Source organism: Leptonychotes weddellii, chromosome 11 (assembly GCF_054177405.1).
Source record: "Leptonychotes weddellii isolate Sample4059 chromosome 11, ASM5417740v2, whole genome shotgun sequence".
NCBI lineage: Eukaryota > Metazoa > Chordata > Mammalia > Carnivora > Phocidae > Leptonychotes > Leptonychotes weddellii.
In genome coordinates, this window is record NC_138379.1 from 44,834,376 (window position 1) to 44,850,635 (window position 16,260).

Genomic DNA, 16,260 nt, shown 5'->3' on the forward strand with positions numbered 1-16,260 from the left:
GTAAAAGAAGATTGAAAAGGAAGGGCACTTTTTATGGAGGAAGTTAGTGAGTTTCCAGGTCAGTTTTGGAGTAATTAAGTTGGAGGCATTTGTAAGCCATTCCAGTAGATATCCAGGAAGCAATTGGATAAAGAATTCTGGATCAGACAGACCTAGGTTTGGATCCTAAATCTACTAATTGTTTTTCTGTAACCTTTGTAAGTCTCTATTTCCTCATCTGTGAAATGAATTAACTAATATTACCCTATCATAATTATTTTTAATTCAATTAATTAATACTTGTAAAATATGGACCAAGGGCGGTGAAAATTTTCTTGGAGCACGCAATTGAAGAAAACAGATACAAAAGATAATCAGCTCTATGTAATTTAAGATGGGTAAAGAAAAAAATAAAGCAAGTACAGGACACGGGATACAGGACTGAAGCTCAAAGCAATAAGTTTGGTAGTTATACTTGAGAGCATCGATAGCTACTGAAAGAAGGAACACAAGGCCTTTGTCTTTAGCTCAGGAACTGAGAAATACAGGGGTGAGTTGTATGTTGGGAAATATCTAGCCTTCAAATATCTCAAAATTAGCAACAGGAAAAATGTAAACCAGAGTATTAGTGCTCTTGTGTACCCATCATCACCTTCTTCATACAAGTGGTGAGAAAACTGAACCGAGAAAACCCTTGATTTCCTGAAAGTCTAGAAGATTTTCTCTCTCTCTTTTCCTCCCTTCCCATACTTTACACATGGCTAGAACTCTAAAATTTCAGGTTAATAGGAGTTACAGCTTTATTTTTATGTCTTCCTGTGTTATATAAAATTTCACCTAATTGAATTTTACCTAAACTTCTCCTTCGGTGGCCCTCCCCCACTCACTGTGTCTTCTTCAAAGAGAAGAGGAGAATAAATTTGTCCTGGATCTGCTTGGTCTTTACTCCATAGACAACAGGATTTAGAGCAGGGGGGATGGCCACATAGAGGTTGGCAAACAGGATGAGCACATTTCGAGGGACACTGTGCCCAAAGTGATGGGCAAGGATGGAGAAAAAGGCAGGTGTGTAAAACATGAGGATGACACAGACATGGGAACCACAGGTGCTGAGGGCCTTTTGGCGGGCGCCCTGAGATGAGAGCTGAAAGACAGCATGGAGGATGAAGGTATAGGAAACAGCAATAAAGATCACATCCGAGATGACAGTCATGAGAGGCACAGAAAATCCGTACCAGATGTTGATGGAAATTTCAGCAGAGGAAAGCCGAGCAACACCTATGTGCTCACAGTATGTGTGCAGTATGATGCATGTCCCGCAGAAGGGTAACCGTTTCAGCAGAAAAACATCTGGCAAGATGATAGAGAAGCTCCTCACAACGATGCTCAACACGAGCTTGGTGATCACCTGCGGAGTCAGGATGGTGATGTACCTCAAGGGGAAGCAGATGGCCACATAGTGATAAAATGCCATGGCCAACAGGATGGCTGAGTCCACGACAAAGCTGAAGTGGAGGAAAAACATCTGGGTGAGACAGCCAGATAAGGTTATTTCCTGGGAGGCCAGCCAGAGGTTACTGAGCAATTTGGGCACTGTGGCAGTGGACAGGATGAGGTCTGTGGTAGCCAGCATAGTGAGGAAGAAAAACATAGGCTCATTGAGGCTGTGCTCAATGGCAATGAGGTAGAGGAGGGTGCAGTTGCCCACAATAGCCAAAACATAGATGACACAAAAGGGAATCTCAATCCAGCTGTGGAACTTCTCCAGGCCAGGTATTCCCACAAGCATAAAGGAATTGGGATTGTAACAGCTCAAATTATACATGGTCTCTTCAGTCTGGGACCCACCAGCTTTGGAGCCCCGAGGTCAAATCATTTGTCAGAATGGGCTGGGGCTGACCGTGGTAGGGGACTGCAACTGTCTCATTCGGGCTTGCTCTGTCCCCTGGATGTTGGCACCTATAAAATTGACTTGTTATTGCCCCTTTTTCTTTGCCAGTGGCCCCACTTCCTTCCCTTTATACATTTATTAATACACCTTACAGAAGGGTTACTTTTGTAGGTCAGCAATTTCGTATGATTAAACCTAAGTAACTGTGTCCCTTTCTCAATGTAGATTATTGGGATAAGCCCAGGCTCAAATGGAAAAAAGAAAACATATTATATTTGAGGAGAAGGTTTGTGTATGTCAGTGAGAGGGAGGGCAAGGGGAGGAGACAAGCAGGAAATATTACAACTATTAAACGGGATGAACTGCGAATAATGGACTTTTATACAGCAAATACTATGTTTCTGAAAATAGTTTTGATAAAATAAACTGAAGAATTTCAATAGAGTAGTAGAAAAGGGAATGAAAAGGGAAGGAAAAGAAAGAACAAGTTCCAGAGCTATGGGTGATATAGGAGATTTGCTGCGCAGGGATTGAAATATGGTTCAGATTAGGAGGGATGCTTGCTGGGATGTGAAAATGAGAGAATGTATCCACCAACAAGTGCACGGGACAGGTAAGCAGCATTCTCCTGACTCAGGCAAAGGGCAGTGAACTCAGAGGATGATTTATGGCCTCAGGGATGAGTCCCTAAACCTTAGAGGATCTCTGTTCCCTAACTTAGTAGGGGAAAGAGCTCCATCCACCAGTGAGTGTGACAATGCCTCCGTAACAGATACCCTGGCCTGGGACAAGTCAAGCAGAGCAGATTTCTCACCTCCTAGAGATAAAATTAAAAATAATAAAATAGTGCTGCCCGAATGTTTTCATTTCTGGTCTGCCAGTGCTTGGACCCCATCTTTGCACTAAATAGAGCCTGCCTTTGGAGTGCCCTTTGCGTTTCAGTTTTAACTCCATTGTGTGATCTATTTTACAAAGTACTTTTGCAAAGGGGACCTATAACGGTGATAGCAGGGAGTGCAGCATTGAAGAGACCAGCACAACCAGAGTCATCCTTCGGCCAGGTTGGGAGAGGTTTAGTTCTTACCCTCTCCAACAAATTTACAAAGTCATTCAAAAAGCGTTGAAGGAAAGGAAGTGGATCTTGAGGACAGGTCACAACAATTCCATATTATTGTGTCTGGCAGGAATCTGTAGTTGTGTGACAAGCAGGGAGGAATGGGTTAAGACATGTGGGATTTTGTCACCTCTGCCAGAATCCCAGTCAAAACTTTATAGAGTGAGTTCTCTCACACAGGGGATGATTTTGTCATTGCCAGAGTCCTTAATTAGTCAAAGTGAATAAGGCACTGACCTGAGAGTCATGTTAACTAGTTCTTACTGTCCCAAAGCAGCCTCCCACCCCGCCCCAACCGAGACTCATCCTCCACGCCCGTAAGAATGTATTTTCTAAGTTCCGTCTGCAGGTCTGATGCAGGCTAACAGCCTGTGGGCACTGAACTTATTAGAATAATGGTAATGATAAAATCTTCATGAAATTGTCCCTAAAAGGACAGCCACCTCATCTCCTGTGGTATAAAAAGTGAATGGACTGAGAAAGACCCAAAATATCAAAATGTAGGCTAGATTGCAGCTCAGTCTCTTGAAGCACAGACTCACTGCCTCTGACAAGAAGCACATTTCCTCAGGGTCCCAGGGAATACATTTAAAGGGGAAAAAGTAAACCACTAATCATTAAAACTACAAAGGAGGTCGACAGAAAACATGCACACCAAGGTTTGCTGCTTCAGTCCGAATCTATTCTGATTTCACTTCTTTTACCCAAAGAGCTCTTCTTTCCTTCCGGATTCCCCACTGTATTCCTGGTCACATTAGTTGGTCTGCACGTGAAATCAGTTATTTTCTGCCAGGAGCTGTCTTCTTATGGAATCATTGGTGTCAGCAGGACTCCTTCCTCCCAGAGTCATATCCTCTACGACACAGACCCTACTTGGACTAAGTAAACACAAGGTTACATTGTTTGATAAAAACCAAAGAGCCAAAGTAGTGTTTTTCTCTTCCCTAATTGGCTGTAGTTTTCAGCTCACCAAATTGTCTTCTATCTCTTGCTTTATAGGAGTAGTGGAAAATATCTGTTCAGAAGGAAACAAGTAAAATTTTAGGCTGGGAGATGTTCCATAAGAGGTGAGATGAAAGTTTTTATGCATTACCTTATAATCCTAGGAGATAGAACTCCTATTATGTGGGTACCACCATTTCCCTTGAGATGGAATGTAGCTTGGTGGCTTCAGTAGGCTGTGGATATTGTATCCCTAGGAGATTCAGTCTAGACAATTTAGACACAGTCAGTTGAGACAGAATTCTCAGAGGCCTAAGAATGTTCCTGCACATGCGGTACTCTTTAATTAGTCTATTTGTATAACCTTGCATCAATATTGTATGACTACAATTAAAGCTTTCTACTCTTGATATTGGAATGTAAGACCTTCAACTTTTTCTTCAAAAAATTTCTTAGCCAGGGGCGCCTGGGTGGTTCAGTTGGTTAAGCATCCGACTCTGTATTTTGGCTCAGGTCATGATCTCAGGGTCCTGAGATTGAGCCCCATGTGGGGGGGATTGGGATTCTCTCTCTCCCACAGCCTCTCCCCTCTCCCCATCGCTAAAAAAAAAAAAAAAAAATTCTTAGCCATTTTTTGCACTTTGCATTGCCAAAAACTTTATAAGCACTTTCTCAATTTATAAACACACACACACTTAGAGTTTTTGTTTTGATTGCATTGACTCTGTATATCAATACAGAAATACCTGATATGTTTATAATACTGTATCTTTATATTATAAATATGATATATTCTATTATTGATGTAGTCTTCTTTTAATTTCCCTGATAATGGGTTAAAAAACTAACTTGAAAAGATATCTGCATAACCATGTTCATTGCAGCATTATTTATAATAGCCAAGATATGGAAATAATATATATATGTATATATATGTGTGTATACATATATACAATTCCACAGTATATACTGAATATTATTCAGCCATAAAAATAATGAAATCCTGCCATTTGTAACAACACAGATGGACCTTGAGGGCATTATGCTAAGTGAAATATGTCTTAGAAAGACAAATATTATATGACCTCACTTATATGTGGAATCTTAAAAAACAAAATAAGACAAAAAAAGAAGCTCATAAATACAGAAAACAGACTGGTGATTGCCAGAGGCGGGGAGTGAGGGGTAGAAAAAATGGGTGAAGGTGGTCAAAAGATACAAACTTCCAGTTATGTAATAAACAAGTCATGGAGAGGTAATGTAGAATGTACAGCATGGTGACTATAATTATAATTGTTAACTAGACATTGTGGTGAACATTTGCAGTGTTTACAAATATTGAATCATTGTGTTGTACACCTGAAACTGATACAATGTTATATGTCAATTATAATTCAGTTAAAAATACAAATACTCTTTTTTTGTGGGATGCAGAATATTTTTTATAGCTATTATAAAAAAATTACCACAGATTCCATGGCTTAAAATGCCACAAATCACAGTAATTATCTTACAGTTTTGTAGTTCCGAAGTTCAGCTTAGGTCTCACTGAGCTAAAATCAAGGTGTTGAGAAGGCTGTTTCTCTTTTTGGAAGCTCTAGAAGAGAAACTTTCCTTGCTTTTTCTAGTACCTAGGAGCCCCTTTCCTCCATCTTCAAAGAAAGCAATATTACTTCTGCCCTCCTTCCTGTATTCAATTTCCTTCCGATTCTCCCTTTGGGCCTTCCTCTTCCACTTTTAAGAATCTCTGTGATTACATTTGAGCCAGCTACATATTCTGGAATAGTGTCCCTATTTTTAAAGTCTACTGATGAGTTTCATCTGATAGTCATCTTAATCCCTCATGGCCATGTGACATAACATAATCACAGAGGTTTAAGATGGGGACACCATTTGAGTGGCCATTATTCTGCCAACCACACGAAGCTTCAGAGTTTGTAAATTTATGTTTGTTGAACTCACTATTCTTGATTAATTTAATCTCTAGATATATTGACAATAATAGATGCATTTAAACATCTCATTTTGTTTTGTCGCTTCTTAGTGAACATTTACAGATTGAGGCTATATTGTAATATACATATAAAATGCCTGTTTTCACATGTCCTGGCAGTTTGCAGCATGGTTCTGAGTGGAAGATTCCCTCTGGCTTTTCTCTTTCTTTTTTACTTCTTATGTGTGCTCATTCTTCCAGTTACCTCATCCTATGCTCCTAAGCACTCTGTCCTGAGCCAAAGCTTAGTGGGTGGCTTCTGATCCTGGTCCAGCAATCATTTCATGGACATCACAGCTCTAGTTACTGGGACGGAAGGAAGATTGGTTCAGTTCCTTGGGGCAGAATGTGTCTCTGTCCTTTCACATCTCTAAGTAAACAACTTTCTATAAAGGTAATTCTAGAAAGTGGTTTGATGCCAGTTTTTGGATGTGTGTGTGTGTTTGTGTATGTGTGTGTGTTTAATTTACGTTTTTGAGCAGAGACCCTATCTCTCATTCTTAGCCTCAAGTAGTGACCTTAATTTTGATCTGCTACATGAAAGAACTGGTCAAAATCTTACAAAGCTAAATATCTTCGGGACGCCTGGGTGGCTCAGTTGGTTAAGCGACTGCCTTCAGCTCAGGTCATGATCCTGGAGTTCCGGGATCGAGTCCCGCATCGGGCTCCCTGCTCGGCAGGGAGTCTGCTTCTCCCTCTGACCCTCCCCCCTCTCATGCTCTCTCTCTATCTCATTCTCTCTCAAATAAACAAATAAAATCTTTAAAAAAAAAAAAACAAAGCTAAATATCTTCCTAGGCTACTACTACCTTTTTCTAGATCTGGAACTCAGAATATTTATACATTTGTGAACCCCTTGACCCAAAATCCTTGTTTTATTTTTTTCCTTGGCCCACAAAAATGTCATTAGTGTTTAGATATCACAATTCCACAATATTTATTTTCCCTGAGCCTAAAAATAAATGTTTAATCTATTTTCCCCATTTTTCTATTACTTTAAAATGAGAAAGAAAGTTTCATTGGTACCATTTTCTTCTCATAGACTAAAGACAAAGTACCTGTGTTCATTTCTAAAATGACTACTATCAAACTCTCAGCTCTCCTTCTCCATAAGGGTGATTCCTTTGCAGGGAATGCAATAGGGGAATAGTTAAAGTGTTCAGAAAAGTCTTCCCCTGCCTTCCAGGACATCATATCTCTGACATCATCTGCCAAATTCTCAGCTTCCTACTGTTATTTCCTCAGCAAATTTGGAGTTGCTTACAATTTCTTTGAGAACTACGTCAGGTCAATACAGAATGGCAAGGTGTCTTAGTGTCAGAACATGGGAAGACTAGGAGGCAGATATTATGTTTCCTATGAAGAGAATGTGATTGAAAGATCCACAAGCAATGTGACTGCATGACAAAATAAAAGTCAATACTCTATAAGGAAAGTCAGTAAACCAGATATTAAATGTAAAAAATACAAGTATAAACTCTTTAGAAGAAAGCATAGGGGACCATTTTACAATCTTGAGTAGTTAAAGATGTTGAAAAAGATTTTTAGGCCCAAGATGGAGCTGCTCCTGTCCAGTTTGCCACATTAGCAAACTGAAACTTAGACAACTTTCTTGTCCCTGTAAATGCTCTACTTGACCAGAAACACAGTATATCCAGTTAGCCAGGTCCCAAAAGCCAAGCCAACTGTGGGCCTTCTCACCCCCACACAAGGTTGATTATGTGGCCCCTGGCTGGTCAGATATTTTTTATTTGCCTCTTCCTTGTTTATTCTTTATTCCATGAAAGCTTTTTGCGTTCAGCCCCATTTTGTGGTTGTCTGAAAGGAGACTATCCATTTCATGAAGTATTTAAAAAGCTTGTGTGTATCACACATAATCATTAAATTGTCTTCTTTCTTTTAAAAATTTTTAAAGAGGTTTAGTTATTTATTTGAGAGAGAGAGACACACACACACACATACACACACACTCACACACACACACACACGCTAGCACAAGCAGGGGGATGGGCAGAGGGAGAAGCAGACTCCCTGCTGTGCAGGGAGCCTGATGCGGTGCTCCATCTCAGAATACTGAGATCATGACCTAAGCCAGAGGAGGATGCTTAACTTACTGAGCCACACAGGCACCCTACTAAATTGTCTTCTTTATTTTTTTTAACTGTTCTTTTTTTTTTTTAATGTGGAATTTTTTTTGAGGTTTTCTTTTTTTTATTATGTTATGTTAGTCACCATACATCACATCATTAGTTTTTGATGTAGTGTTCCATGATTAATTGTTTGCATATAACACCCAGTGCTCCATTCAATACGTGCTCTCCTTAATACCCATCACTGGGCTAACCCATCCCCCACACTCCTCCCCTCTAAAACCCTCAGTTTGTTTCTTGGAGTCCATAGTCTCTCATGGTTCATCTCCGCCTCTGATTTTCCCCCCTTCATTTTTCCCTTCCTTCTCCTAATGTCCTCCATGCTATTCCTTATGTTCCACAAGTAAGTGAAACCATACAATTGACTTTTTCTGCTTGACTTATTTCACATAGCATAGGCTAACAAACACATGAAAAAATGATCATCATCATTAGCCATCAGGGAAATTCAAATCAAAACCACATTAAGATATAACCTGACACCTGTTAAAATGGCAAAAATTGACAAGGCAAGAAACAACAAATGTTGGAGAGGTTGTGGAGAAAGGGGAACCCTCTTACACTGTTGGTGGGAATGCAAGTTGGTACAGCCACTCCGGAAAACAGTGTGGTAGTTCCTCAAAAAGCTAAAAATAGAGCTACCCTACGGCCCAGAAATTGCCCTACTGGGTATTTACCCCAAAGACACAGATGTAGTGAAAAGAAGGGCCATATGCACCCCAATGTTCATAGCAGCAATGTCCGCAATAGCCAAATTGTGGAAAGAGCCAAGATGCCCTTCAACAGATGAATGGATAAAGAAGATGTAGTTCATATATACAATGGAATATTACTCAGCCATCAGAAAGGATGAATACCCAACTTTTGCATCAACATAAATTTGTCTTCGTTAATCATTTTTTCCACAAAGATTTTCCAAAAGATAACCAGAAATAATAAACTTTTAGAAAATGATAAATTGCATAAGGAATATAGTCAATAATATTAACATAATAATAATAATATATCAATAATATTATAATAACTACACTTATGGAGAACATTTTGTAATGCATGTAATTGTTGAATCACAGTGTTATATACCTGAAACTAATATAATATTACATGTCAACTATACTCTAATTCAAATTTTTTAATACTCCAATTCAGATTTTTTAAATGATAAACTTCAAACAAATTTAAAGTTCTTCTCAACCACAGACACCTTTAAAAAGATGGGTATGGGGGCCCCTGGGTGGCTCAGATGGTTAAGCATCTGCCTTCGGCTCAGGTCATAATCTCAGGGTCCTGGGATCGAGTCCCACATTGGGCTCCCTACTCAGCGGGGAGCCTGCTTCTCCTTCTCCCTCTGCCTGCTGCTCCCCCTGCTTGTGGTCTCTCTCTTTGACAAATAAATAAACAATCTTTAAAAAAAAAAAGATGGGTATGCAAGCCAAAGACAGAGAGAAAATAGTCCAATATTCACCAAACATATATTTGCCAAAGGACTTATATCCAGAATCGGTATAGAAATCCACATATCAATAATAAAAAAGACGAAACAATCTAATTTTAAAATAGACAAATGGGGGCCCCTGGGTGGCCTCTGGCTCAGGTCATAATCCCATGGTCCTGGAATCGAGCCCTGCATCAGCCCTCCATCACCACAAGAAGACTTGTATAAAAATGCTCATAATACCTTGATTCATAATATCCAAAAATTGAAAACACTTCAAATAAGTCTCAACAGGAGAATGGATAGATTGTATATATTCATACAATATTATGAATATTAATCAGCAGTAGAAGAGAACAAACCACTGATACATAAAATGATATGAATAAAGAACAAAATGTTAAGTTAGGTGAAAGAAAGTTTATACAATGAAGTTCATACTGTATGATTCCATTCATAAGAAGATTCAAACTGGGGGCGCCTGGGTGGCTCAGTCGTTAAGCGTCTGCCTTCGGCTCAGGTCATGATCCCAGGGTCCTGGGATCGAGCCCCGCATCGGGCTCCCTGCTCAGCGGGGAGCCTCCTCCTCCCTCTCCCACTCCCCCTGCTTGTGTTCCCTCTCTCGTTGTGTCTCTCTCTGTCAAATAAATAAATAAAATAATTTAAAAAAAAAAAAAAAAAAAAAAAAAAAGAAGATTCAAACTGGCAAAATTGAGATTCAACTTCAAGTAGTTGAGGAATTCATTCTATCAAAATAACCTTCCCATAGATAACTTAAAATCATGTGTATGTGGGGGGTGGGTAGGGAGGAGAGAAGGGAAAATAATCTGAAGGTACCATAAAATGATCAAAAACAGAAACCAAAAGGGATTATGCCCTTAGTAGAAAGGAAATAACATTGGGTGAGTTTCCTGTTTTTGTGTCTTTTCAACTGAGAGGTACAAGGTAACACAATTAAAATTTGTAAAAAAGCTCAATTTGTTGACTAGGAAAGGAATTTAAAAAAGAAAATGCAAGTCTACCATGTATGCTGAAAAGTGAAGAGAAATACCGACAAAAGAAAGAGCTTGAAAATTCTATGCATAAATGCTGCCCACATATCTAAAGTACACATGTTTGAGGAAGACTCCATACAATCTAAGTAAAGTTACAAGACCTGAAGAGGTATTTTAGCTGCTACTTACTGCAGAAAAGTAGATGGAATTTGAGATCAGCCAAGTAAACTGCCTGAAAAAATAAATTTAATCCAGAAAACTGTAACAGAATCTAGTTTTGTTTTTGCAACATAGCATTCACAATTTCTGGAGTACAGTATGTAATCTAAAATTATTAGACATACAAGAAAAATAGAAAAAACATGACCCAGGCTCAAAAAAAAAAAAAAAAAGACAATCAATGGAGGGTGACTCCAAGATGAGCCAGATGTTTGAATTAGTGGACATAGATTTTTTTTTTAAAGATTTTATTCATTTATTTGAGAGAGAAAGAGAGAATAAGCATGAGTGGGGGGAGGGGCAGAGGGAGAAGCAGGCTCCCTGCTCACAGGGACCCAGATGTGGGGCTCCATCCCAGAACCCTGAACCGAAGACAGATGCTCAACTGACTGAGCCACCCAGGCACCCCAGTGGACAGATTTTATAGCAGCTACTTTAACTGTATTCAAGGACACAAGGAAAAATATGTTTCTAATGAATGAGCAAGTAGGAAATCTCAGAAGAAAAATAAAAATTATTTTAAAATAATGAAAAGTAAAAACTATAAAAACAATAACTGAAATTTTAAAACCACTAAGTGGGCTAAAAGAATGATAAGGGATGAGAGAAGAAAGAGTAAAGAATTTGAAGATAGATTAATTACAATTATCCAATCTGAGAAAAAAAAAAAACTGGATACCCACCTGCAGAAGAAGGAAACTGGACCCCTGCCTTACACCATACACAAAAATCAACTCAAAATGGATTAAACACTTACACATCTTGAAACTGTGAAGCTGTTAGAAGAAAACAGGGAAATATCTGACATTGGCCTGGACATTATTTTTTTGGATATGACATCAAAAGCACAGGCAACAAAAGTAAAAAATGACAAGTAGGATGGAGATGGGGAAAAATATTTGCAAACCATGCTTCTAATAAGAAGTTAATACCCAAAATAATATAAGAGCTTCAAACAACCTGAGAGCCACAAAAACAAAAACAAAACAAAAAAAATAAGCAAAGGATCTGAATAGTTATTTCTCCAAAGAAGACATACAAATGGCTAAAGGGTGTATGGAAAAGGTGCTTAAGTCTGTTAAGTGTAATAAGCACAGAACTAATCATCAGAAAAATTCAAAGAGAAACCAAATTGAGAGATCACCTCACACCTGTTAAAATAATTATTGTAGGGCGCCTGGGTGGCTCAGTTGGTTAAGCGACTGCCTTCGGCTCAGGTCGTGATCCTGGAGTCCCGGGATCGAGTCCCGCATCGGGCTCCCTGCTCAGCGGGGAGTCTGCTTCTCCCTCTGACCCTCCCCCCTCTCATGCTCTCTCTCTCTATCTCATTCTCTCTTTCAAATAAATAAATAAAAATCTTTAAAAAAATAATTATTGTAAAAAATACAAAAAACAGCAAGTGTTGATGAGGGTGTGGAGAAAAAAGACACTTGCACTCAGTTGTAGGGGGTAAAGTGATACATCCACAATGGATAACACCATGGAAGCTCCTCAAAAAATGAAGTAGAATTACCATATGATTCAGCAATCCCACTTCTTGATATATATCCGAAGGAAATGAAATCTACATCTTTTTTTTTTTTAAAGATTTTATTTATTTTTTAGAGAGCGAGCGAGAGAGAAACAGCATGAGAGGGGAGAGGGTCAGAGGGAGAAGCAGGCTCCCCACCGAGCAGGGAGCCTGATGCGGGACTCGATCCCAGGACCCTGGGATCATGACCTGAGCCGAAGGCAGACGCTTAACCATCTGAGCCACCCAGGCGCGGGAAAACTACATCTTGAAAAGATATCTGCCCTCCCCTGTTCATTGCAGCATTATTCACAAGAGCCAAGACATGAAAACAACCTAAGTGTCCATCACCAGATGAATGGATAAAGAAAATGTGGTGTGTACACATACACACACACACACACACACACACAGTGGAATGTTAATCCGCTTTAAAAAGAAGGAATTTCTACCATTTGTGACAACATGAAACTTAGAGGACATTATGCTACGTGAGATAAGTCGCAGGAAGACAAACACAGCATGATCTTACTTACCTGTGGAATCTAAAACAGTCGAAGTCTAGAAGCAGAGTAGAATTGTAGTTGCCAGTGGCTGAGGGCTGAGGGAAATGAGGAAACGTTGGCCAAAGGGTACAAACTTTTAGTTATGTAGTGTAAATAAGTTTTGGAGAACTAACGTAGGGCCTAGTGACTAGAGTTAATAATACCGTAATGTAGGGGTCCCTGGGTGGCTCAGTCAGTTAAGCATCGAATTTTTGGTTTCAGCTCAGGTCATGATCTTGAGGTCCTGGGATCGAGGCCCCTTGTGGCGTTCCATGCTTAGCGAGGGAGTCTGCTTCAGATTCTTTCTCCGTCCCCCACCCCGCTTGTCCCTCCCCCTACTCACGTGCTCTCTCTCTTTCTAAAATAAATAAATAAAAATAAAAAAAAATACTGTATTGTATACTTGAAATTTGCTAAGAGAATAAATCTGAAGTATTCTCACCACACAAAAAAGATAACTCTGTGAGGTGACAGATACATTAATTAGCTTGATTGTGGTCATCATTTCACAGTATATACATATATCAAAACATTATTTTGTAGAACTTAAATAAATATATACAATTTTTGTTTGTCCATTATACCTCAATAAAGAGGAAAGAAATATCCAGCTTGAACAACATATTTAAAAAATGGAAGGGGGGTGCCTGGGTGGCTCAGTCGTTAAGCGTCTGCTTTCGGCTCAGGTCATGATCCCAGGGTCCTGGAATCGAGTCCCACATTGGGCTCCCAGCTCGGCAGGAAGCCTGCTTCTCCCTCTCCCACTCCCCCTGCTTGTGTTCCCTCTCTCGCTGTGTCTCTATCAAATAAATAAATAAAATCTTTAAAAAAAAAAAAATGGAAGGGAAAAAAAGAAAACAGAGTCTCAGTGACTTGTGGGATAAAATAAAAGGAATAATATACATTTAATTGGGATTCCAGAATTAAAGGTAAAGGAAAACAGTATATATCTAAAAATATTTAAAGAGATAATAGCCAAAAAGGTCCTAATTTTATGAAAGACCCTAATTAAAATAAATACAAAGAAAATCAGATTCAAGCATTATATTCAAAGTGCTGAGAAAAATTTGACAGCAGCCAGAGGAAGCAGCACAATAAATATAGTGGGATGATTGTTGGCCTCTATTTAGAGACATCAGAGGCCAGAAGGCAGTGGTATGATATTTTTTAAAAATTGAAGGAAAAAAATTACATATATGAGTCTACAATTCTGTGTGCAATTAAAATATTCTTAATAAAGGCAAAATGAAGATATTTTATCAGATAAACAAGAACTATAACTATTTTTATAGCCCAAAGATTAGGAGAGAAAAAATAGAAATGTTTTGTTTAAAAATTTCTTATACCATACCTAATGAGGGAGGCAGAAATAAGGAGACCATGGTATTTCTGGACTCAGCAGTGCAAAATGAAATGAAGTTCTTAGTGAACAGGAAGACCTGGGGCCATTGAAAACATCTGTGAGGGCCCAGGTGCCACTTGTAAGATATCATCAGTTCATTCTAGTTTTGCTAGACTATATTAAACACCAAATATATATATAATGTTACACATTAAATATAAATATTGTAAAATTGCATGAATTTGTTGAAGATGACCACTCGGCATAATGGCATGTTTGATAGAAAGAAAAATAACATTTATTTATCTGCTATGAGAATTTTTCTCCATACCTTGAAGACGATATGGGTTATTGCTTTCCAGTACTCTCAAAAGCAACTGAAAATACTTAGAGTCTGGGGATGTACCTGTAGGGTCTTAGTGGCAAAGCACCACTCAGGAAAAAAATAAAGCCACACTTACCACCCCAGACAGACTAGATGAGAGTCACAAGAACAGAGGAGTGGGCTGGGGGAGGGGAGGGTGCATCATCCTGAGAGGCAAGGCAGAGGGGGAGGGGCTTAGGACTTTGAGATTAACAACAGATTTGGGGTTGGACAATTTAGAGAAATTAGGGGGTCTGGTCCAGTATCCTCCTTGAGCAAAAAGGTAATCATTGGAATCCCAAACCCATGGGTGCAGTCCGTGTATCACTCTTCCAATAACAGTATCTCAGATCAGCATATTGAGAAATGTCTGATCACTCTCTGGTGATGGTTCTAAGTACCACTGCCTGTACATTGTCCATGGGTGATCCTGAAGGTTGAAGGCTTCTTATGCCCTGAGATTCTCCTGAGCCCATCCAAACTCCCCACTGTGGTCACCCACCTCATTCATTGATGTCCCAGCAAATTCCTAAGGCCCCAGAAACTCAAATGGTGTAATTGCCACTCCAAATTCAGAGGTAGTAGGAATGGCAAAGTCTGAGAACAGACATCTGGATGCTGAGAGTATCTGGAGCTCAGATGATCTGGAGAGGGCTAAGCAATCAGGCGTGAGAGTAGCCGATTAAAAACAATAAGCTAAAATGAAAGTAATGGTGAAGCCTTTAAACGTTTACTACAGTAGCATCAGGAAGAGGCTAAAACAGGAGAAAGTGCTGTTGACGTTCATAAATAACAGAAGTAACACCGGCGAATTACTGAAGCAGTTATCAGAAATTTATCATGCACACATCAAAAAGACAGTTTGCAAACCAGGAGCACTCAAACCAAAACATGGTATGAGGCGTGGGAGTGTATTAAGCAGCTCATATAGGGGGAAAGCTTTGACTGTTTATTCTTTACAGTGATTGGTTATAATTTTAGAATTTCCTTATAAATTATAGGGAATTGGTCAGTGGTTACCTGATCTCAACCTTGGGAAACAGTTCAAGTTTTGCTTATGATTTCCAAAGGCAGAAGCAAGAAGTGACCCAGATCAAGGTAGCCTTGCAAAATGAGCTAAATTCAACTTTCCATGACTAAACTGGTTTTTTCTGCTCAGACAAAGACTGAGTCTATTATTGATTTTAACAGTGCCAACTTCCTCATTCCATCTCCCCTTCTGGAAAAGAGCACAAGCTAAGGGTCAGCTAGATCAGTGCCGACATGGGGGTTGTCCAAGGGAACCCTGAATGAAAGCCTCCTGCCATTTTATGAAGCCAGCGCCTGATGGAACTTGAAGAGGGAGGGGCTAGGAGAGGAAAAGTACTGAGTACTGAGCCAGAGTAAAGTGTCCTCCCAGTTTCCCAATAAGGAGACCTCCAAGTGAAGGCTTCTGGGTTAGCAGTGCCGATGTGCACAAGAGCGTGGCCTGCTAGGGGGGCCGGGGTCCCTGACCACAGCTTCCTTCTGAGGCTGCCATGCATGGCGGGGCACCAAGTCTGGTGTGGGAGGGGGTTTTGCCCTGTGAGGCCTGCCCTGTGAAGTAAAGCTTTTTCAATTGCCACTGGAGGGGCCTGAGAAATTACACACAGGATTTTGGCCTGAGCTAAAATCCTTCATTTCACTCCTTAAATTTTCAGGACCCAACCTAGACACAGGTTACTCCATCACGAACCCTAATGGGTGAGACTTTGAGGGTTCTGTCAGGAACTGAGTAATTAGTCTGAGGCAACAGTGGACCC

At 39.7% G+C, this 16,260-nt stretch overlaps 1 protein-coding gene across 1 annotated transcript; it reads right to left on the bottom strand.

Moving 5' to 3' along the window:
• Positions 1-364: 364 nt before the first annotated feature.
• On the bottom strand, positions 365-15,119 carry LOC102735953 (olfactory receptor 52H1-like). Its single transcript, XM_081798701.1, has 2 exons — positions 14,982-15,119; positions 365-3,999 (listed from the first exon to the last, which is right to left on the bottom strand). Exon 2 carries the CDS (start codon positions 1,802-1,804, stop codon positions 863-865), a length of 942 nt encoding a protein of 313 aa, XP_081654827.1. The 5' UTR covers positions 1,805-3,999; positions 14,982-15,119; the 3' UTR covers positions 365-862.
• Positions 15,120-16,260: the final 1,141 nt, after the last annotated feature.

Bases quoted from the DNA above. Each gene is read 5' to 3' on its own strand.
- LOC102735953 (XM_081798701.1), bottom strand. From the start codon at position 1,804: ATGTATAATTTGAGCTGTTACAATCCCAATTCCTTTATGCTTGTGGGA.